General features: G+C 40.4%; 1 protein-coding gene across 1 annotated transcript in view; it reads right to left on the reverse strand.

Annotated features, from left to right (window-relative positions):
• Positions 1-25,295, reverse strand: part of LOC106885061 (ethanolaminephosphotransferase 1-like) — a 57,843-nt gene extending 32,548 nt beyond the window's left edge. The window contains exons 1-4 of the mRNA XM_014936889.1: positions 25,220-25,295; positions 9,069-9,137; positions 2,993-3,101; positions 692-766 (exon numbers count right to left, since the gene is read on the reverse strand). Of these exons, the coding sequence (XP_014792375.1) occupies positions 692-766; positions 2,993-3,101; positions 9,069-9,137; positions 25,220-25,276 (310 nt within the window). The 5' untranslated portion in view covers positions 25,277-25,295. The remainder of the gene's footprint in view (positions 1-691; positions 767-2,992; positions 3,102-9,068; positions 9,138-25,219) is intronic.
• Positions 25,296-25,301: the final 6 nt, after the last annotated feature.

Below are 25,301 nucleotides of genomic sequence, written 5' to 3' on the forward strand. Positions count from 1 at the left end.
TGCACAGCAAGGTGCAATGTACCTAAAAATACAGTCATGTATTTTCTGATATAAAAGGTAAAAATGGAATGTGAAACTGAAACTGAGGTGTAGGTGTTATGGGAGAAAAACAGCAACAGAAAATAAAAAAAAAAATGGTACATCATCTCCATAAGAAGCTCAGGGCCATCATCACATTCACACCATCTCTCCTGACACACGCCGTAAGCACTGAAGCCTCTAACAGTTTAAAACACAACGCAATGCTCATTTTCCTTTTTCTCTCCTTTGCCTTTTATTCTCCCTGTTTTGGAAAGCACCCTCTGCTAATGCCAGTGTCAAGGAGCTTCTCAGGATGTCGTCATCGAGGGCCAAAGATTTTTATGAAACCCAGCAACAATGACTGCTGCTACAGAATGACTTCCACTGTTCCTCTAAAACTGTTTGAACTTTCAAGAGGGATAAGAGCTTTAGTCTTCAAACCTCTAATATATAATCAAAAATGCTGTTGCTTGGGTTTTTTTTAGGCTTATGGGTGTTTTTTGGTGTGGTGGTTGTTTTTTTTAAATCTCGGAGAACTGTTTGGCAAGAGATCCATAATTTATCCACAATTTATCCACAATGCCTCTTCACCTCATCATCAGCACTAGAGAACTAGTAGATAAAACTAGGTGAAGCCATCGGAGGTATAAATTGTTTCCCTGTACTTTACCTAAAGCGTAAGCACAAAAGGTGGTAAAGGCGCTGAACAGCCACACCCAGGTGGGAACAAGTCCAGGACTGGTACCTGAAATAAATGGGGCAGTGAGTCAGTGTAACTGTGGTTAACATCAAAGAAACCCACCCAGATATGCATACACATAGGAGCAAGCTGCCACTGATCAGCCCAATACATCAAAGAGGTCGAAGTAGTTGGTTTTGACCTTAAGCTCTACCAAAGAAGCAATGTTTGAATGTGTTTATACGTAAAGAGAAGATAAGGTAGAGGGGTTTCCATCCTCAAATTAGTCCAGTATTGCACATAATAAAGTAGGGTAAAGATTTTCATGGGTAGGAAGTCTTCTTTCAGGAAGACTATCCATCCACAAATCAGTTAACGTTTATGTAATATCTAAAGACAAAAAAAATGTCATTTTCAAGCATGATCATTATCATTAGTGTCAACGTGGGGTTTGTATAGCACTTTTGCTGAACAGGAAACTTTTGTATGCTGGCTAGCACAAATATTGAAACTTTTTTTTCTCCTTCAAAAAAAAGGAAAAGAAAGCTGAACTGAGCAGAACTCAGGGCTCTGTAATTGCTCTGCTGATAGCAATAACCCACGGTTATTGTTGCTCTTTTAAAGAAATCAATCTTTTTTCCAACGAGCGTTCTATTTAACTTAAAACATAATCCAATAAGGACTGCACCAGCACTAAACAACTGTATATGCAAAGCCCTCTCAGGTTTCTGGCACTGGGCACGGAACACAGGGAACACCTGCACAGAGGTGAGTCCTCACTGACTGGGGAGACACCAGGACCTACAGTGGTGTCCTGACCACTCTTCTCTCAATGCCTCACCTTGTCACTCTGAAAAAATAGATGGCAATTCCTGGCTCCTTGCTGCAAATTTTCAAACTGTAGAATAAAAACCAGCTGTCCAGGAAATTGAGCTTTCTATTTCTGATCCTAGGTATGGGATTGATATACCATACTCTAAAGGCTCGTTAGGTTGCATGAACGTTTTCAATCAATGGGGAAATGATGGGCACTGTTCTCATGTGAAATCAAGAAGAGGTTTGCAAACTACACATAGCGGTCTCAACTCCAACAGACTTAATCACCATTTCAAATGGCTCTAAGTTCAACATGTATCTACTGGGAATGTGTCAAGATAAAACTACCTCATTAAAGATAGGATAGGATGGCATAAGATGGGATGGGACCTTTCAGATCATTGAGTCCAACCATCAACCTAACACTGACAAAAGCCATCACTAAACTGTATCTCTAGGCACTATGTCTACCTGTCTTTTAAATACCGCCAGGGATGGTGACTCTGTACTGGATGCTCTTTTATTACAGAACTTAGTAAATATCAGCTGCATTGATAGAAAACCCAACTGTTTAAGGATGAGACCAGATAACTACATAACATGCTTGTCCTGAAAACAAAACTTAAATGCTCATACAGGACTGCTTTTGACCTGAAACTGCTAACCCCATCCGTGCCTCTAGAACTGACATGATAAATGTACAAACAGCTCATGCCAAAGGGTACCTCCTAAATATAATCAGGGGCATAAGAAATTAAAGGCAGCAAAACCCCCCCAAACATAATTGTTTCAGGGAAAAATAGTTACATTTTCACCAAATTGCTGAATTTAAAGAAAAACAAAGCTTTTTATATATTAATCACCTGGGAGATGCTTCGTACTTACTGTAGGGTCCAACAGCTGGTCTGAGAAGTGCAGAACAAAACATGTCCTACGCTCAGGAGCAATCAGCTCCAAAAAGCTTTTGACTTGGTCTGTCATGAGGAGCAAATATGGACTTGGACTTTGACAGTCATAATTTCAAGACATACTTGTTTAAAAACTATTTCTTCTTTGTCTAGAAGAAGTCTTGAATGTCAGGGGGTATGAATTAATGAAAGGGGAATTAACTCATTCAGACATCGACTTAGGTATTAGGAAATGTGAAACCAGTGAAAATTTTATGAAGAACACTAGGGTAGGTTTTGGTTGTGTATTTAAATCCTGGAATGCACTTTAACTAAAATGAGATATTATCATAGACTTCAAGCAGCACACACTGAAATGCCTATTTAGGGATGAAATTAAATGAGGTTCTTCAATAAAATGATGTAAATTTATAATGCCAATTGTGAGGTCAGATCCACCTATCTGCACATGGAGCCTCATTAAGGGAATGAGCAGAAGATTCGAATATCTGATACCTCCCTGTATCATTCAGAAGTATGACATAAGCAGTTCATTAATTCTGAAAAATTACAGTATGAAGATATTTACCTGAGGCAGTGTAGTCCCAGTCATAAAAAGATATTAGAAAATAATTAACTAAAATCATGACAAATCCAGAGAATGTTAACAGGTTGGGAGCAATCCACAAAGGCACTATCTGTTAAAAAAAAAAGAAAGAAAAAAAATCTAAGAAAAATTATATTTCAAACTCTAAGTCCCATTTTAATTAAATATTTTATTTTTTTTTTAAACAGGAAAGGAGAAGCCTGTATATTACATCAGCAATGTTCAGATTTGTGCATATTTTCCCATTTTCCAATTAAAATACACTTTTCATTTCTGAAATCTATTTTCCAATGTAATCTTTTTGCCTGATCGTTGCACAGTAAAAATGTCATTATAAAGTCTTGTATTTCCTATGTTATACATTATCCTTGTTTTCCCAGCCACCAAGGAGAGCTTCTGGCAATTGTGTGTCTCACAACTGAAAGAAGACTGCAGCACCCCAGTGTGGTAACTCAGCATCCACGTGGCAGGGGTTTTTTAAGAATTCTATTCCCACGTTGTAACAAGGAAATTTCCTCTTCTAAAATCTGTCTGTGATTTCCAACTCTAACCATCAGCAACAACAGACACCGAGTGCTTTACACTTTCAGATTCAGAAGATCTCCCTGTTACAATGAAGCTCCCCACTTCTCTTGACAGTAACTTTCTGCAGGGTCTCCCTCTTTACTCATAAACACTCTTCCCAAGTAACACAGTTTCTCCAGAATATTTTCAGAACTAGCATACACAACTCTCCACATGATTTTTAGACAGAATATATTTGCAGAAATAACAAGTATCAACCACTACCATCACTCAAACACAGTATCAATGTATTAAAAATATAAAAATATTGGAGGTTTATAATCAGATTCCCTGGAGTGTCCAAGACTGAAAAGGTACATCAAGTACTTCAATGCTATAAAATATTACAAAACAATATTAAAGAAAAAGAAGTTACATGATTTCACATACTAATAACTGTTTTGAAATCAATTGTTTTGTAATTTCTTTGGCCTAGCTATATGGACAGACAGATGAATACATAGTAATGTATATACATCCTTACATCTCCTCTGTCCTATTACTACATGAAAAATTTTCATATAAAATGTGAATGCTTGGACTCGTTGATTATCCAGAATAGATCCTCTTTTTCTACTATAGAACAATTAATAATAGTCAGAAGAAATTGCGCAACTGATGTTGTACAGTGTACACTGTAAATTTGCAAAAATCATATGAAAATTCATGAGTATTTTTCATTTTTAATTCTTAGATGTTTTCTTGAATAACATTGGGAAAAATATCTGATAGTTGCTTTCCTTATGACCAGGATTTTATCGCTAATGTTAAAATACTGTATGTCAGCTCTTAGAATGTTTAAAATACATCACGGAATGCATACAGCTACTATAAAAAAATTTCCAGTGTCTATCACTCGGAGTCTTCACAAGCCCAATTCTAAATCCTTAAGGAACAAATGACAGCAAATGTTCCCTGAAGCTCCTTTAGGAGAACACCTGTGGAGGAACCCTTCACGGCACAGTCCCCTCCTGCTGAACTGGTGGCGCGCTCAGCACGCAGCGACCTGGGGATGCAGAAACTTAGTGAGGTGGAGGCTTGGTATGAATTGCCTGCCGTGGAATTTGTCTGATATCTACGACCTTACAAGAGATAAGGACAGATGCTGGAGAAATTCTAGATTGCTCTCTTCTAACCCAAATCATAGATCAAAAGAGTGCATTAAGACAGCCTGTGAATGAACTGTTTACATGGATATCCAGATACCATCCAACATATTGTTTTAAAATGACTGATTTCTCCTGAATGATTCATAATAATTGTTGATTATTAAATAAAGTGGGGCGCCATAAACGTCTGCTTTCTAATTAGGTTCATCATTCTCAGTAGTCATAATGTCATTATTAAGTTATTACGGGAAATAATTTATGCTTATACAGTGCAAAAATGAAGACACTATTTTAACTCACTTTCTTGCTAACATGTATTTCAAGAAGGAAACCATCAAAGCCCGTTGCTATACTTGTGATCCCTTGGCTAGCAGATACACCAAGTTACAGGAGATCGACTCTCAGGAAAACAGCCTCTTCTGCAGTTAAACCCCTAAGAATACTCTTTTGATCCTTACTGAACCTAATCTGTCTAGGTATTTGGAAAGTATTCCAGCTGCAAAATCCCTTTTGTTACATTTAATGGCCCTTATACTTTGGGTTGGCATTACACTACCATTACCCCATTCCACAATTCAGAAATTATAGGCTGTTAAAGATTAACTTTTTACACATTTACACAAAGCCTCCATTTACTAGTATCCTATAGAAGTATACATTGCAATCTTTATTATCTAGTTAACAGAGAGTAGAAGTCAAATACGTCAACGTACTACACGATTCATACAACTGGACGTGCCACCAGGGAGAATCATGTCTGGCAAAACCATTGTATGTTTGAACCTTTAAAAAATTTTTTTTTAATTCCACAAAATACTAACTGTTTTCTGTTTTAATGGGTCTACAGCCATTCATGCTGGAAGTCTTAATACAAACAGCCAGTGGTTTAATATATCGACTGTCTATTTGTATAGTAAATGGTAAAGTACACATACTTATATAAAGCTCTGTTCAAACTTGAAATATTCCTTAACTAAATCACTCGAGACCACTAAAATTCTATTCATGTCCAATTCCAGTGATAAAATCAAAGTTCATAAAGGCAGCTGGGGGGGGAGTTAATTGACTTCAATGGGGCTGGCATACACCTGCGTGTCCCAGTGGGATTTCCTCCTTTTCCTCTCATTGTCCTGCACAAATGCGATTTCTCATGAATACAAAGAGAGGAGGAATATTCAGTTCATGTAGTAGCTCAGTAATACTATCCATTATCTGTCAGAGAACACTTGATTGTGCTTTACTATAAAATGCAAATCTTAATTAAAGCCAAAAGGACCGAGCGTTGAATTAGTTATTTATATGTATAGTTGCATAATGAGAGTAGTTTTTAATAAGATGGAGAGAAAGATAGTTGTTACTTTATCGTTTCATGTAGGTGTTACTATAGTTTCATGCAAGACAGAAAAGCTGCCACGGACAGGAGTATCTCAGAGTACTTAAAGCTCCTTATAGAATCCAGGCATGAAACATTCCCCTTCTCTTTTGGCACCAGCTTCAACAGGTTTCCGAAGTGTGTACATCCAGGAATCACACCCCGACTGACACAGGCACACGATACATACAGCGCATAAGAAATGCATCCAGGGAAAATGAAAGAGAGGAAATTCACCTCAGGATTCCCAGGTGAATTTCTAACCTAAGTGCACAAATTCTTTGCTTTCCTAATGTCCCCACCACGGGTAAATAAGATGGATTATTACAATATGTTTTCAGTTCTTATGTACATCAACATTCCATCTCATAAATTCCCACATATTCTCTAATGTCAGGCTCTCCCTAATTTCTCACAACATAAGAAGCATGTCTTATAATTAATTCTCCGTTACGGAATACAGGGAAACTTGTGTTGCCATTAGGACTAAATTGACACATGAAAGGCCAGACTTAAATTCCAAACCTTTGTTCTCAAAGGGTTTTTCATTTGCTTGGCTCTGTGAAATTTAGTGGTTTGTTGTTGTTTTTTTTTAAAAAAAAAAAACCTCCTCTAAAATGTGTTAAAATATGGAATGCTTATTTCCACCAGATTAGAAACTAAAAGATTATTGATTCATGTCTGCTATTTTATGCAAATTAGGATGTCTGAACTGAGAGAAATTACATCTCCGAGTTATCAAGAAGCACATTTGTACTGCCCAATTTGAATTAACTGGTTAGATGCAATATTCCTTCTTCTTAAAAAATTATCCCAACTTTACCATATCTTCCTATTGCAATGCTTTGTTCTATTTAAATAGAAATAAGATGATATACTGTAGAGCGCAAATTCAATATTATATGCTAGATCACCGAATTTTATGTACCAGATCGTACTCATATCCCAGTTATAATGCATACAACAGGTACAAACTACAAAAAAAATCAATTATGACTAAATGCATTCAAGGCTTTTCTTTCTAAAAATAAGATTTGATCACATTTATTATGATACCACTATTTTACTTACAATTCAAGAGAGGGAAAAAAAAAAAAAGTAGTTTTCTTGGACTGAGTCTGGGACAACAGTCAACAGTTACTGCCACAGCTGGATTCAGCACCGAGCCAGGAACACCACCATCCCAGCAACCTCAGTTCCTGCTAATATTTTACAAACAGTTAAATTTTGGCCAATAAGTTTGATGTTCCCTCAGTTCTCATTTTTACCTCAAGGAGCAACCAAGAGGCCTCTACTGCAATCTCCATTACATAAATTGTGCTTTTCCCTCTGCAGCTCCCCATTCCCAGCTCCTCCGCAGGATTCTCATTTTACCTGGCAGTTGTATTTTAACATTAGAACAACTACTTCTACAAAAGCTGAGTGCAATATGATTTCCCTTTAATTCCTTGCGATGCATCTCTGAGAATTACGCTGTTATGTTTGTGCACCAGAAGGCAAAACAGAACATTCATTGCTTCATCTTCAGGGCTCATGCTGTAAAAAATGCTGAAGTACAGACAGCACCTGCTCCTGTTTTTGGTGCTGTACTCAGATCTCCCAATTTTTGGAAGAGGTTTTCAGTCCTGTTTGGGTTCTCCTCCAGCAAGAAGTTAACAAAATCATGCTCAGCTAAAATTTAAGGAGCTCTGGTTTGGGTTCTCCTCCAGCAAGAAGTGAACAAAATCATGCTCAGCTAAAATTTAAGGAGGCTTAAAAAAATCATTCATTTAAAAAATCATTAGGAAAAAGAATTGGAAGTTTTGTGCTGATAATGTTCTACCTTCAACGATTGCAGATGAATCTTCTAAACCAAAGTGCAGGTGCACAGTAAAGCCTCTGCTCATCTCCTGCTCAGGATTCCAGAGTGCTGGGGGGGCTTTTCTGCCTCCTGCTTTTCCTCAATATTGTAATGGGAACAGAAACAGAGTCTCTGAACTGAATGACTGAATTCTGTTTCCCATCTTTTGTCTCATCCCATGTTTGGGTTGTTTTTTAATTCCAAAGTTAAATCTAGCTGAAGATGTCCCTGCTTATTGCAGGGGTGCTGGACTAGGTGACCTTTAAGGGTCCCTTCCAAACCAAATTATTCTATGGTTCTACGATAAACACTTTCATGAAATTACACTGAGGTTATGAATGAGAGATTATGATTTTCCTGCTTTATCAAGCAGTACCTGAATGATAGAACCCAAAGATGGCAGATCCAATAGCACTCCGATCACATTAATCCTCTTTTGTTTGCATAAAGGTCTGCTTTTCCAATCTGCTCCAATCTAAAGATTTCCATTTAAGAGGCAGATGCAGAAATCATTGCTTCCTTGGAGATCAATACAGTTCGTATTTATTTGAGATACAGCCTTTTTTTTTTTTTTTTTTTGCCAACAACAGCAAAACTAATTGCCAGTGGTTTTATTTTTAAAAACTGCAGATCATAATGCATTCAAGAGATGCCATCTTTCAATCGTTATGGTGATCATGGTAACCGCTCTCATTTTCAGCTTCTTAGGGAAACGCCTCGCTCCCTCGAGCGAGTGCCCTTGGGAGATAATGAGACAGCACTTGCATAAAATCCTGTGCAGAGCCCAGAGATAAAGCCGGGCTGTTGTTGGGCGGCATATGCTGCACAAAAATAATTTCTACTAAGCAAACCCTTCAGTGTCTGCAAAGCTGTTTAATGAAAGATGTAATAATGAAAGATGTTAAAATGAAACAGATGCCTTTTGTACAGAGATGAGAAACCCCCCCCCACCCTTGTTTTTCTAAAAAAAACCCAAACCCTCAAAATCCTCAAAATCCAATCATATTCGTCTTAAATATAGCTATTGATCCTGTAACATTTGATTTCTTTTATACAGATGTCTTAATTTCAGCTTCATTAATCAATATGCATTTTTAAATGAAAATACATGCTGTATTTAGAAAAAAAAATCTTATATTATCACGTGATATTTCTATTAAATAAAATTCTTACCTTAATAATTTTGTTCCAGATGGGCTGCATAATATACACAGATAAAGGATTTGTATCCACAGCACTGTACTGTGAGGAAAAGAGCAAACATGTTAAACAAAGAACTGAGCAATGCATATTTTTTCATCACTGTATATCCCTCAGCATCTAAGAACAATCACTCTGAGTGTGGCTGGTGTAAATATATTTTATGCTGATGACCGTTCACACAGTTTTAATTTAATTTAAAAGCATTGGCCTGGTTTACGATTACCTTGTTAGCAACACTGTGTACTAACACAAAGGTTTAGGCTGGTGAAATGGCAAACAGTTCTGTGGTCACATTTTACTTTTAAATTCTTATTCATTTTAGAAGTTATCCTATAAGAACCTGCATTCCTACTGTGTGTTTGATTATTAAATCTTTATTTGCACCACCGGTAATGCACAGTCTGAGCAGCATTTCATTGCTTGTATGTAGGATACTGCATATGGAATATTGTCCTAAGTGGACTGTTATTGCAGAGATACACAGCTTTTCACATAGTATAACAGTTGCATTTGCACTATGCTAATTAATGTAAGGTGATGTTATTCTAAAACTAATTTCTCAAATAACACAGTTCACTACCACAATAAAATTTCCCTATTAGACAGACTTGTAAAAATATTATATGCATTTTATGAATTCCAAAAAGTACATATCTGTATCTTTGGCAAATTAATTTCAGAAATCTGAGACCACCTCAAATTGCTGTTGTCTACTCTTTCTCCTCAGAAGACAGTATCAAGTTTTATCCTGCCTTGAGAGTGCAGAACACAGACTCAGAATAACCTGCAGAAGCACGATCTTAACTGATAACACCACTCACAGCTACGTTCTTGAGCCCTGGCAGGTCCATGATAGAAGTTGTTAGTCATTATTGGGGTGGTACATGTAATTCTTTCAGAAATTCTTGGACTTTGAAAGTGCAGACATGGCCTCTGTTGTTAGTACGATGCATATGACTCACAAAGATTCAGATATATCTATACACAGCATTGGCCAAACATCATTTGTGGACAATGGGAATAAGATAAGGATGTGTTAGACCACAATTTGTCCAAGCTGTTCACATGCAGAAAATGACGCATGATGACAGAGGGGCTTTCATTTCACCTAACTTCAGTTAACAGCTAATTGTTCTGTTCGATGATCTTTAACAATATAGTTAATTTATCAAGCTCTCTTAGCCAACTACCCTTTGGACAATATTGCACTCTGTAAGTACCTGTTTTGAGTCATTAATTATGAAAGGAGCTTAGACATCTTAAATTTAGGCACCTTTTAGGTGACTGAAGTCTGGCAAAAAATACAGGTTGGGTGGAGAATGGCTGGAGAGCAGCCCTGAGGAGAAGGACTTGGGAGTGCTCATGGATGAGAAGCTCAACATGAGCCAGCAATGTGCACTCACAGCCCAGAAAGCCAAGTGCATCCTGGGCTGCATCAAAAGAAGCATGTCCAGCAGGTCCAGAGAAGTGATTCTGCCTCTTTACTCTGCTCTGGTGAGACCCCACCTGGAGTACTGTGTCCAGCTCTGGGGCCCCGAACATAAGAACATGGACCTGTTGGAGTGGGTCCAGCAGAGGGCCACGAAAATGGTCAGAGGGCTGGAGCACCTCTCCTATGAAGACAGGCTGAGAGAGTTGGGGTTGTTCAGCCTGGAGAAGAGAAGGCTCTGGGGAAGACATAATAATGGCCTTCCAGTACCTGAAGGGGGCCTAGAGGAGAGACGGGGAGGGACTCTGTATGAGGGAGCGTAGCGATAGGATGAGGGGTAATGGTTTTAAATGGAAAGAGAGGAGATTTAGATTAGATACTAGAAAGAAATTATTTCCTGTGAGGGTGGTGAGACCCTGGAACTGATTGCCCAGAGAAGCCGAGGATGTCCCATCCCTGGAAGTGTCCAAGACCAGGCTGGATGGGGCTTTGAGCAACCTGGTGGGAGATGTCCCTGCCCATGGCAGGGGGGGGGGAACTAGATGATCTTTAAGGTCCCTTCCAACCCAAACCATTCTATGATTCTACAATTAGTCCCAGCTTCGGTGTTGCCATTCTCCAAGCTTTGACACATGCACTTAATAGGCACACACCTGAGCCAAGAATTTGCCATTGACAAGTGTAAGCAGGACAAAAGATGACTGCAGCATGCTCAGGTTTTGAAAGCACAGTCTAGGACTCTTCATCTAGTCTTTCTGACAAGATCAGGCTACGGAGTGCTTAAGAACTCTTCCACACATTCCCTTTTTCTATCTGCCCGCAAAGGATACATTTTAATTACTTTCTGGACAAAACAAAGCATTTGTTTAGTTATTTTGTAATTTGTAGTTGTTTTCATCACAGACAATAACTGTAGCATACTTGTAACATTATTATAACATTGTTACATGTTGTGAATACTTATTGACAAATATTCAAGAAATCACCTGTCATCTGCTGGTCTGACCCGGCAGACTAACTTTCCACAGGGAATAAAATGTACCGTTTAGTGAAGTGGACACCACTGCTATTTTTTTTCCCTAAAAATATTGTAAATGTCACTGAAGTGTATAATTTTTCTCTGCTCCTGTAACCCATGTTATTTAAAACATGAGACAATTCTGTCATCAACAGCTTTTCTGCCAGAATATATATTAGAATTCTTAAACATACGACCTCAGAAAAAATGAATTTGCAGGTAAAACAGTTTTCACTGTTCTGTATGTATTTGCAGCCCTAGATGCTGTATTTTATATGATATCTTTCAAACATTGATTATTACAACTGATCTTTTGATGTTCCAGCTTGCGTGCAAATTAACCCTGAGCTGTCCATGAGCTTTGCTTATATTTAAGCCAAAAATAACAATAATACCAAGCCATATAATACCTATGCCAATAGAACAGTGAGATAGTACTTAATTCCCATGAGAACTATGGAAATCCTCTGAAAATGAAGAAAATTCAAACTATCCATAAGCACTACTGAGGTAGTGCTTATTCCAGGTAACCCAGGTAATCAGGAACCTGCCCACAATTTCTCTGTAGCAACTGCCCATTTCCTTACCTCAACTGGTATTCACAGAGTACACGAGGTGATAATTTGCTGACCAGCAAATTCAATGAATTCAGCCATACCTGGATAGGAATGCACAAAGGTCAAAATATGGGACCTTTGCTCCTGCTTTGGCTACCTCATTCTCCCTTCCACCCCAAGTCTTCAAAGTCATGAATAAAATCATAAAAAATTCTAGTTAAATAACAACAGTAAAATGAGGCTTTCTACCCGAAGTACTCACTGGCTGTCCAAAACTACTACTTGCTCCCAGGACAAAAAAAGGAAAAACAATCTCATGTCTTTAAAATTATTTTCTTATATAGAACATATGAGACATTATATAGGGATTAAATAATTTCTTAAATGGAAAATATAAGAGATTATGTAGTTTTCCAACATATCATATATATCATATATAATAGACATGAACATAAGACACAGTTTTTTGTTTGCTTGACTTCTGTCACCTAAAGATATTTCAATACCCGTTACACTTCATTCTGTTCATTCCTGTGTCTGAACTATGGTTCTTTAGGCAGGGAAGGAACATTCAGCAGATGTGCAGAAGAATGGAAATTTTCTCTTCCCTCGTTAGTAATCTGTTTTAGCCAGACCAAAGGAAACACCCATGGAAAAAGCTTTCAGCTAGTTTTCTGTCACGGCAAAAATAAAACTTGAAGAATAAAGTCTGCTATACGGTTTAACACTCTGCTTTGCTGAGCTCCCAAGAAGCTACTAACCTCAAGGCCATGAAATCCTCAGGAGTTTAATGTTCATGGCTGCTCAGAAAAGCAAATTACCGAGTAACACGAACATGAATGCAAGAGTGCACTGAACCCGATGTAAAAAAATATACTGCCATTTGCTGTTGCTTAACTCGGTCCTTTTCAGGATACTTACATTAAAGACAGAAGTGGAGGATAAGCCTGCTGGAGGTTTTTAAGTGTGAGATTGACACAAGTGCTTAGCACTCCCCAGCAAACACTTTCTGCACTAGTGCCCTGGTTTGAAGTAGAACGGGATCAATTTTCTGTTCAGTAATTTCACGTTTCAGCTAACCCTCTTCTAACTAACTGAACTCTCTGAAATTAATGACATATTTTTAAGACCGTAGTCCACTCCCGGAGTGATAAGACCTGATTGTTTATAATTTATGCCAAGGAATGGTATGCAGAGAGGCTCTTGCTTACACTCATTGCTGTAACAACCAAGGTCAGCTAACCTTGTTATTTTCCCCATTGGAGGATCAGAGGTGGAAAAGGATAGAAGGGTCCCACTTGTAGGAAGGAGTGGACAGGGCAGGTGACCCAAAACCGGCCAACAGAGTATTGCATCCCATCTGGATCATGCTTAGTATAAAAGATGAGGGATCAAAGAGTCAGCCCTCTTTCTTCAATGGTCGGTGTTTGAGGAGGACTCTGTCTGCCTTTGATCCTGATCCGTTCATTCCTGAATCCAGATCCAGAATCCCGCTTCCATCCATCACACACCTCATGCATTATTAGCATCGAGAACATTTCAGTTCAAAGTATCTAAAACGATCTGGAGACTATGTTGTAACCCAGCAATACTGCATTTTCAGAGCATGGAAGTGAGAGTTGTGTGTTGTGCATGTTCAAAGATCCAAATGTCCAGGTTGGGAGACTGCTGAATGATGGTGAATGCCAAAAAATTGGTGTGCAATTCCTTCAGAATGGACTATTTCCAAAACAAAGCCTAGCTATTGTCTCGGAGAGACCTTCTGGGAAAGAAAAAAAAAAAGAACCAGGGAGTGAGCTAACCATTAATCAGAGCAGACAGCTGGATCTTCACTGGGCTCCTGGCCCCCTCCAGCCTTGTACTGTGCAGGTATCCCAAGAATAAAATTTTGGAGTGAAAAGAAGAATATAAAGCATGCCCAGACAAACTTCAGAGTCAGGAAGAAATGTAGTTGCATTAACTAGTGGGAGATAGTTATTTTTGCTCAAGCTGGTCCTTATGCTAACAAACTATTCCTTTCTTGTATTTAAATTATTGTATTCCAGGTAGCACTGTACTGTGCCATACAACCATATACATTCAGAGACACAGAGTAAAACTGTTGTCAATTGTATACATTCAAATTGTTGGCATCAAAATGACTCCATAGGTTTTAATTTCATATTAGTAGCAACAAATTTGCAACACTTCATATTCCTGCCCAGGAATCATGCAATTTTAATTTTTCATTAACTTCATGAGTCAGCACAGGATTTATTATCTCCATTGTGTACGCTGGAAGACTGAGGCACAGATGGGCTGTGATTCACCGTAAGAGTATATAGCAAAGGATACAGCCACAATATTGTTAGAGGTGTCATATTTATACACATAATTTAAGTACAAGCAATTCCAGTTTAGTCAAATAAAGTCTGCCCATATTAGCTTAACTTTATACTTTTCCGAAAAGAAATAAAGAAGTCTATGAAAAATGTAAAGGCAGAAAACTTTCTTTCCCAGACAAATTAATATTTAAAACAGCTATATATCAGATAGTAATCACGATTTATGTTGCAGTATACTGAATATATGGCTTTGTGATCCCCTGAATATTTCATGTGAAGTTAGATGCCTGTTATGGAAGAATAGACTAGCTGTTCCCACACGGAAAACATGAGAACTGTCTAACGATGACATAAAGACTTGGATGAAGGACATAAAGACTTGGATGAAGGACATAAATATTGTGATACCTGCCCTTTTCCCGTAAGCAAACTCAGCCAGGTCAGGCACAGGGATGGAAGAGCCACAGCTGTACCTGTTCATCATATTTGTGTTACTCATGTGAAAAAAATCTCTGTTGATTAGTGAGCAATTCCTGGCAAAAGAGTGAACAATAGAAAAGGGTGAAAACACGTAAAGAAGTTACTACAATAACCAAGTGTTTGCCTCACGGTGTGCCACACCAGATGCACCTGTGCACGTCGTTACTTCATGATGAGTATTTGATGAATTGAGGTAATCTCTGCCTAAAGGTAAAAGGATAAGGTATTTCATATTTTTTATGGGGCAAGCACCAAAATGAGAACAGCTGAAGTGCAGTAGGTTTCCCCACATCTTATTCTACATAAATTATCACCCTAAAACTTCGAAGTGTTCAAAGTGTTATCAAACTTTTAAAGTGCTACCAAAGTTTTAAATGACCTTTGGACCTACAGTCATTACATCTGTTCAAAATTAATGAAAAGGGGAGGGAGGGAAACAAATCATTTTCTCCTCCTCCTAAATTAACTTTTCATGAAGGTAATTGAAGATAGCCTAAACCAGCTGAGAATCAATACAACAAATTAAAAATAGGCAAAATTTTGGTCTTTAAACAAGTGATGTATTGAAAATGATAACTCTGCAGAATGGTTTTTCACAATATTTGCATGATGGCACATTTCTACAGTTCCACCTGGACATCTACTGATCACTTCTCCAGGATATACAAATGTGAGCTTGTCATCATTTGGCCTATACTTATACACGGGCACCTACATCATGGGTAGAAAATTTTGAAGGATCTCCTGATGGAAAAGGTTTGAAAATTTGATGTTCCACAGTGTGTATTCAAAATAAAATAAAAAAGATTTAAGAAAGTGATGAGGTTTTACCATCTACCACGTATGACCCAGCCATCCCTCCCAGGGCCAGCACAGCACATCACGGGTGGCCCCTTCCTTGGGTACCCATGGCCAGAGAGGCTCCTGGGTGCTGAGGACAGTGACTGGGCCCCAGCCCTGGTTCCTGGGAGCTTTTGGCCACTGCCGGTACCCTACCCTGGCACCCCAGAGCCCCTGGCACCCCAGGGACCCTGCTGCCCTGGGTCACCATGGCACCCCTACAGCTACCAATACCTCCCTATGGTCTCTTTTATCACTTCTCCTCATTACAATTTCACAATACCTGCTTTTTGTAACTGGCAGGAAAGGACATAAGAGGAGCGATGCTGGATCAGTCCAGGAATATTCTCGTTTGCATTAGACAAGGGTTTTTTCCTGGTTTTGAAGGCTGCAAAATGACCCTCTCAATCCAGGGCATGAACCAGTCACTATTTAAGAAAGCTTGGTGGGAACTCTTCCTTCTGGGCAAATTATTTCACACTTAAGCAACATAAACTTCCCTTCTGAAGTATCTTACGCTTCTGGAACTACACAAAAATTAAAGAAAATGCTGAAATAGTGGCACATCTGGTAACAATTTTCCATCCACCTTTCAGATACCTATAATACATTAAACACGTGGTTTTTAATTCTACTTTATAGAAGTTTTTCCAGGTTTGTAGATATTATGGGGGACAGTCTTGAGTTTTAACAAAAGCTTAACAAAGGAAAAGAAGTACACTATAAATCAACAACAGAGCTATACAACATTGTGGTTGCCAAATGAATACCAAATGTTCAGCAGTTTAAAAGTGCTGATATATTTCAAAACACAATCGTGCTATTTCTAATAATAAAATTACTTTAGGTTGTATCATCATTTAGTTAATTATTGATAAATAACGGCTTGGATTTTGGAGTTCCTATTGCTTAAATAGTTTGGACTACTCTGCCTTTCCCCCCATCTTTATATCTGTATTTTGCTTACATCATTGATAGCTAAGTCGAGGAGTTATAAGCCCCTGAGAGATCTAGGGCTGAGAAGTACAACATATGAGTAGAAACTGAAGAACAGGGTTTGCAATTTAGCCTGGAAAAGAGTAGGTGGTGTTGGGCATGTAATTGCCTCCTCAGATGCAAATGCTTACCTCCTCAGGGGTCTGAGGTTGTGGACTCTATCACCTGCTGGTTGCACTGTCTGTGCCATGGACTGGAGGTGGCTGCACTGTGAGGGAAGAGGCTGCTCGAGTTGGGCTCCTGAGCACTTCTCTCCTCCCTGATTTTTCCCCTTTCAGTTCCATCATCCCATGCATACCTACGGCTAGGAAATATGGTTAAATTTTCCTTCCATCTTAAACTATTCCTAGAAATTACTCAAAACCCAATATGATGGTTTGGACAACTCAACCATTCTGGCTGGTATTACTAAGTTGCTAGGAAGTGGTTATTATGTAAATTGCTGTCCTGTAGGTGCTTCTTTGTAGACATAAACTCACCATTCAAAGCTCCTAATTTTCAGGAATCCTGACACACACACTGGGCCACATGCCACATCCTGTCACTTAACAGAGGTATGTGTGAACCCATGTCCATAAGGTCATGGGGCAGGTGTAGGTGTGGGTTGGGACAGGATGCTCTTAGGGAGTCATGCCTGCTAGTGGTACATCTCCTTGCCTGCAGAGAGGTATCATTGTCTCAAGATCACAGAATCCTGGGTCAGAATCACAGGATAATTCAGGGCAGAAGAAACATCAGCCTCCAGACCTACTTTCTTCTCTAAATAGGCTCAGCCATGAGCTCAGACGAGGTGCTTTTGCTTTATGCAGTTGGGTCTTGAAAAGCTCCAAGGGTGGTGACTCCACAACCTCCCTGAACAGCTTGTGGCACCACCTCACTGTGTTCCTGGAGAAAAATTTCTCCTTATATCCAGCGTGAAGATGCCTTGTGCCTGTTGTCTCTTGTCTTCCCAGCATGCACTGTTATAAGGAGCCTGGCTCCATCCTCTCAAGGACTTTCCCACAGGTACTGGGGGCTACTTCCCTGAAGATGTCTCGTCATCAGGCCAAACAAGCCCCAGTCCCTCAGCCTCTCCTCACAGGACAAGTGCTCCAGCCCCAACTACCTGGGTGGCCTCCACTGAACTTGCTCCAGCATGCTGATGTCTTTCTTGTGTTGGGGACCCAAAACTGGACACAGTATTCTAGATGTGGCCTAGTAAAGGGGGATAATTAATTCCCCCTTACTTGATGGGCTGTGCTACAGTTAATACAACCCAGGATGCTGTTGACCTTCTTTGCTGCCAGGGCACGCTGAGAGCTAGTGTTTAGCTTCTTGCCTACCACAATCCCATTTACCAGGAGTAAAGAGCTGCTGGATCACAGATCTGCTGACTAGCTATGCTTAAACCGTGGGATCTATGAGAGACATCAGAGCCACACTGCAGTTGAGAGAGAAGCACATTTTGGGGCAAGAAGTCACAATGTGTTGGCCCCAACAGTGAGGTTCTTGCTCACCATGTGAGACTAGAAAGATCTGATTTTTTACTCGCAGGACTGTAAGCACCCAGACCAGGGAGAGGTGGAGAGAGGATAACAGTGGAAGTCAGCAACCATTTTTCAATCAATCAACAGTAGTTATATAAAGGATGCTGCCTAACTTGTCTTCAGGAAAAGGCTGTTTAGTGGGACACATTCAGTTAACAACAAAGCAAAAATGATGGAAAAGAACACAGAATTAAATATTGAGCAAGGGATAACAGAAGGCAGAATGCACATTTGTTGCTGTAAAGAAACAAAGGTAGAGGGTGGCCCAGACTGGCAAAAGTACAAACCGTGCTAAAAACCAAAATCTACACATTCTTAAGGAATAGCACAAAAAGATCCCTGAGCATCCCTCTTCAAAGAAGCTCCAACATGGCAAGAAAGTTGAAATCTATGTATTTTTTTGTGTAGACTAGTCTTCTATAGCTGGTAAAGGAAACAACAGCAGGATTCTGTGCTACATCTACTTGTGAGCGTGTACAAACGTGTGTTTTCGGAGGTGCCAGCAGCCCTTTAAAGATCAAACAGTAGACCAAATTCCCACGCAGCTCTAGCTCTGCCGGAGCATATACCTAAACCTCTGGGGAACCCAAAGAAACTGCTCTAGGCCCAAAAGGGCAGACAGATTAAAAGTGGGTTGCAGTTTTCTTAAGCGTTGCTAAACAGGGCTTGTGTAGCACATACGCTAACCAGTTGTGTTACCTAGTGTCCTGACGCACTAGAGAGGAGATATTTCACAGAAAGATGCAAAAACCCAGTTCCTCCCTCAGCAAAATGATGCTTATATGAATAGTTCCCCTAGATTTGTAACAAATAATCCATATCCAAATCACAGATACATCATTGCAATTCATCTTCTATTAAAACACAGACGAATAAACAAAACCAAATACGTATGAATACATAAATGTGTATATCTGCGTATCCTACACATAAAAATCCAATAGGCATTTCAGAACACTGACATCTCTTGATAAAGCAATCAAATGAAATTATGTGGTTGGTATTGGCACTTTTGAGACTCAACAAAGCATACAACTCTTTATATCTGGTGTATTTGTCCCAAAAGTGATCTAATGAACCTTTGTAAATTCATGGGTGTAATGCAGCACTCAAAACCATGTACAATTACACCATCGTTGGGAAAAAAGTCCTGCGGCAAGTAATATCAAATGCAACATCTCTGTGATGTGATTTCGTTATGTTGTTGGCTCATTAGCATATGATATGTAGAAGGAAAATAATGATTACAGAGCTCTTGAAATGCGACATTGTGTCAGCTACTATTACGACAGGATGAGGACTAAGAAATGGTGTGCACATGAAGACGGTCTTTCAGAATTAAGTAATTCAGTTGGCCCACAACTCTTCTACACATCAATACAGTAACAGTACCCCATGTAAGGGTAATGAATGATTTGTGAATTTCACATATTATTCATCAACTTTTAATTACAATCCCAGTCTTCACACCCAGCAAAGTAATATGAAGAAGACTGCAAGATTTTGTTTGTAGAAGAGTGGGCTGTTGACTCGTTGGTTTTATGGAAGGTGGAAAATATAAGCTTTCACTGTCACAAATATCCAAAGGCTTTATTAAACTGAGGTGGTTTGACAAACACTAACTATAGCAGATAAAACTGATGATAACTGTCTTTAAATATTATTTGGAATTAAAAATTAGGAGAAAAAACACTTAAAATACCATCTGCAAAAACCTACCCACTATATAATAAACATGTAACATATGTATTCAACATGTACAAAATTGTCCATGTGCAATCATGGACAGTATTAACCATCTCCTAAGAAGTTCCAGATAAATATGCAAATCAAAGTCTCCTGTCCTAAATTTTCAAAATCATGTAAAATCCTTGTGCTATCGGAGCAAAACTGTTCAATAATGTGAGCATAACCCATTATGTTTCTAAATCTCATGGTTACACAGAAGCCTTGGAAACGCATAAAGACTTAAGAGAAAACCAGTCTTATATCTGGACCAATCCTGAACTTCCATAAAGTCATTCGCTCGATTATACTCAACACACTTTGCTCTTCTGGTATAAGTCAGTATGAGAGAAACAATCAAGCCTTGCAACTTGATCATGACACTGCTGATCTTGTTTCTCTAACCTACCAAAATGAGGGCTGGGATGTAACTTGAGAGGTCTTCCAGTCCAGAGCCTTCACTTAATGCAGGATCACGTTTAATAGACATTCAGGAAGCAGATCAAGTTACCATGAGGTAACGAGCCAATTCCTTGCGACAAATGACCATGTCGGCGGATTAAAATAGAACACATTATGCAAAACTTTGCTAACAAAGGTGTGAGGAGCTGCTTATTAACACTCAATACTAGATTGTAGATCATCCCTCAGAGAAATCAAACCATTTCTTAAGACAGACAGAACGATTGCACAATCCCCCTTAGTACCTGTTCCAGCGCATAAATACCCTTATTGACACAGGACTGACACAGCATCTGCCTTAAATTTCTCTTCGCGCAGCCAAAACTTTTGTATCATCTTTCTTTACAATTGCATGCTTGAAGAATAAGTGGCTGTTAGGCTCCTACTCCTGCAGTACTCAGACTGTTTCTCATCTTTTCTAAACCTCTTAATATTCCTAATGCCATTAAGTGGATTGTAAACTGTTCTGTTCTAAAGGTTGATTTTCTTTCCCCTAAGTATTGTACCTTGTTTACTGAATTTCTTCATATTGATTTCTGGCTATTATATCCGTTTTTCAGGAACATTTTAAATCATAAGCCTATTCTTCAAAGTGCTTTAGTATCACATGAAAACTTTACAGCAGTGTAACGTCCCTTCTGTTAACTAATGAAAGTATTGAACAGCAATGGATTCGGGACAGAGAGACAGCTCTGGAGGTCGGATCCCATTTGATAGAACCTCCTACTTTGACTAAGAATTTTAAATTACTCTTTAGAGTAATGCATTTCCATTTGACACCGATTTAATCTTACTTACCTCTACCTACTTTCCTTATGAGGATGTGGGACAATATCAGAAGTCTCACTGAAATGAAACCCCATATTCCTCCTTTACTGTCCCCTCCATTCTTTGCACAGGGAGTTACCCTCTAAACACAGCTTAGAGGATAGAAGGAGTGTGGACATACCAAGATGAAAATGTGGAATCTTAGACCTTAACTTTTAATGTTATCTCTGATCTTTTAAACCATACTTTCCAAGGCCTATTCTTGGAATCAAGCCTCTATAGTTTGTCCTTAGATCTCTTTTATTCTGAAAGAGGATAAGGCGTCAAAGTTTTCTGGCTCGGAAAACCTCCGCGCATAGGTGCTGTTGAAAAGCTGATTCAAGGCAGATTTGCAAGGGAAATCCTAACATCTCAGTGATGAGAAGAGAGCATCAAGAGCAACAAGAGTACATCATTATCATCATTGCATCTGGTGAGGAGGACAAAAATAAAGAACTGAATTCTGCTTGTGTTTGTCCTCATCACCTGACTGTCTCTGAGCTGCTTGTTTCCAACAGAAACCTAAACAGGTAGAAAAAAGGCAGCTGTGTAATTCCATGGGTGCTCCTCTACAACTGCAAAACACCAGTAGCAGAAAAATAAATGTAGAAATGACATGACCCAAGCCCTAAAATTGCAGTTGGTTGTAGCATTTTTGGCCGTGTCACTCCAGGTCCTAGGGAACAGCACAAAATCCAGGTACCAGCTACTTCTGCTCTACAGCTGCAGCAAATCACGAGAGCACGCAACTGTCCTGAAACCAGTATCCACCCACCAGCCCCACAGGCGAGAAGATGGCAGAATTATCACAGCAGCAATACTCAGGATTGCGCCTGAACTGTCTCATTGACACATCCCCACCTGTTCTCGGTGTGCTTTTGAGCAGAAAAAAGGAAAACTGAATCTCCGAATCCCCATTAACACGCAGAATGAACAGGAATAGATTTGTAAAGTGAAATAGCTAAGCCCTAAGGATCTGATGTCCGTGCTACAAGAGTTTCAGGAGGTTTTACACTGAACTGGTTCCAGCATGATACTATGGACTGAGTGCACTGGGGGTACTTGTGCATTCCTAGCACGTCTGGTTTAGGATTGTACAATATTTTGGTGCTCCGTATTATAAACCAAAGCGTAGCAACTGGGGGAAATTTGCTTTGAAAGCAAAATATACACGCACCTGACGATGCTAAAGGGTGCTGAAGCCTTTGCATTCATTAGGCCTGCCATTCCCCTCGCACAGAACTGCACTGGTTTTGTTGCCAAGGCCCTCCTCCAACCGCCAACAGGAGACAGACAGTGCCCCAGACACACAATCGCGGCATTCATGGCAGAGAAATGAGTTCAGCTGCGAGAAAATGTTGAAAACTGAGCAGTATTTTTTTCAGGCAAAAGTTTACCTTTATGAAATGGAGTTGATTACGCAAATTACTCTTTTAAGCTGCATTACGATCAGCTCCCAGTTACCTGCAGAAAATTATGCTAAGCACAGAGCACATTGAGCCACTGACACCAGTGCGGATATAACGCTGCAATGTGATGCACAGCGAAGAGATGGATGCCCCTACCCAGTTTCCTAGGCACACTCCAGGTCTGGAACCTGGAACAATACATTGCTTGAGCTCAATATTGAATGTGTGCTAATAAATCCTTCCAGAGATTATCTAGCTTTTCACAGGGCCAGCCTGTGTATCCCTCCACTGCACTCTAGAGCTGGGTCCACCAGGAAACACACTGCAGAGATGTCCAGGTGGGTGTGGAAAGAGATAACCTGTGTCTGCTGGGCACAGTTTAGTGCCAGTCCTTCTGAGGTTGGACTAGATGACCTTTGGAGGTCCCTTCTGGCCTGGATGATTCTGTGATTCTATGATTCTATGACTCGGCATCAAAGGCAGCAACAATCACCTCAGCAGAGCTGGGAAGCTGGAGGAGCAGGATGAGGTAAGGCCCTAGGCTGAAGGGGAAAATGAAGGAGATGGCAGCCGGAGGGCAATAAGAGGTTGAAGAACATGTCTCAGGCCTGGGAGGTGTCGAGAACAAAGCTGTGGTTGTGGTAGCAGCCCTGGGCATGGGAGGGTGAGGTGAGGAGGCGGGAGGAGATGGTGGCAGTGATTAGTGTCTCCTTGCCTCTCTTTACTGAGCTCCCTTTGCATTTTTGGAAGATTTTAACCCATTGTGAGCAGCATTTCAGGAATGGGCAGATCTGCCATCACCTGCCTTGTCTCCTGCAACCTGGAGCACCAGGCAGACAGTGCAGATACCCCACCAGCTCAGCAGCACTGACCACAGGTAGCTGGATTTCTTTGGGAGAAACCTGTGTCATTTGGATTTAGTTATTTCCAGCATGCCCCAGTCCCGAGTCACCTCGGATAATAGAGAGCAGACTACTTGATTTCATCTTTCTAAAACCTGTACTTACCATAGTTTTTCCTGAACGTAGTTGAACAGATACCTGTCAAGTGTGTTGGCTAATTCCTCTAGTTAAGAAAACTACCTAACATATTTTCTGGCCTTTGCTACACTCCCAAGAAAACGAAGTGATTTTAATATACTCAGCTGTAGTGTTTTCATATGTAATTCTGTCTTTTGGTAATCATTTGCTCTGTGATTCATAAGTAGTACACAGTGATTTCAAGTTTTTAAAAAATCTTATTTTGATTCTTTCCCATCTGTGTTTGTTTGCAGCTACTTTCATTCAAGTGATAAGGGAGAGTGTAATACAAGCGTCCCTTGTATTTATACTACGAACTCAAATATTTTAGGAAAGTTACTTAAACAATAATGCCTGCTTATGCTAAAAATAGCTTTTTGTTTTCCCTCTAGTGATCTCAGTCAACACTGCGGCTCCACTGCTCAAGCAGAGGCCTGCGCAACTTACGCCCAGTGGCCAGATGCAGCTCGCAGCCTGTTTTATCCCACTCACACCAGAGAGGCACAAACAGGTTGGTGCATTTTAACAAGCTGCCATGCATAACGAGTTCCTGCTGAGTGACCTGGAGAAAGCCCTTGAGACCACAGTAACTCCACCATCACCCAGCCTGCAGTGAGCAGGCAGAAAACTGCTGGGTCGGGGAAGGGAAGGGCTTGGTCAGAACCAGGAGAAGCTGGGTGCCCTGAGTGAAGAAGGCAAGAAGCGTGGGGAGCACGGGGTAGGGGCTGCTTAGGGAAACTGAATGTAAAATAAAAGGTTGGGGGTTGTGCTGGTGGAAGCTGGTGTGCCCCCCCGTGCTTTCAACAGGGAGTGGGGTGAGGGTGTGTGAACAGGGAAGTGCAGCCCATCTCCAACACCTGCACCTCGACCACAGCAAACCTGGACAACCCCCTGCAACGCACCTGGGAACAAAACCCAGGAACCTCCTAAGGTCTGCAACATAACGCTGGTAAATCAAAATATCTAATGACCCACCCATTCATTTGAATTCTGCAGGCCTGTTATTTGCAAACAAGAGGTTTCATTCAAATTATTTAAAATAAGTTGGTGTTGGTTTTTTTTTCTCCCTGGCTTTCTGATTTATTTCTCCAAGACAAAGCATTCCTGCGTACGAAGAACTCGCACAGAGCCAGAGGAGCCCCGTGAACACACACTTTCTCATCGAAACACCGAATCACTCCTGACCGATGCTCCTTAAAAACGTGCGAGGCTTTTAAAGACGTGTCTACTCGCCTAAAACACAAATAACTTTGTTTCCACCGCGACCTGCCGCTTCCTAAAACACCCAATTCCCATCCCCATCCTCGCTTGGGTTGAGGGAGACCCCGGGCGGGTACCGAGCACCCTGCGGGCACAGGTGGGAACCGGGAGATGCCACCGGTGGCGGAGGGATGGAGGGGCCCCCGGTGGAGCCGGGCTGGGCGCTCAGCGGGGCAACCAGCCGCCGCAAAGCCCGGAGCCCCGGGGAGCCCGGACACACCAAAACCAGGAGGAGCGGCCGCAGGGGTCCGGCGGGGTCTGGCCCTTACCTTGTACCGGCGGAATCCCTCCAGCTGCTGCCCGCTGACATACCGCCACCGCCACATCGCCCCGCCGTGCTCCGCGCCGCGC

Source organism: Calidris pugnax, unplaced genomic scaffold, assembly GCF_001431845.1.
Source record: "Calidris pugnax isolate Ruff unplaced genomic scaffold, ASM143184v1 scaffold51, whole genome shotgun sequence".
Classification (NCBI taxonomy): domain Eukaryota; kingdom Metazoa; phylum Chordata; class Aves; order Charadriiformes; family Scolopacidae; genus Calidris; species Calidris pugnax.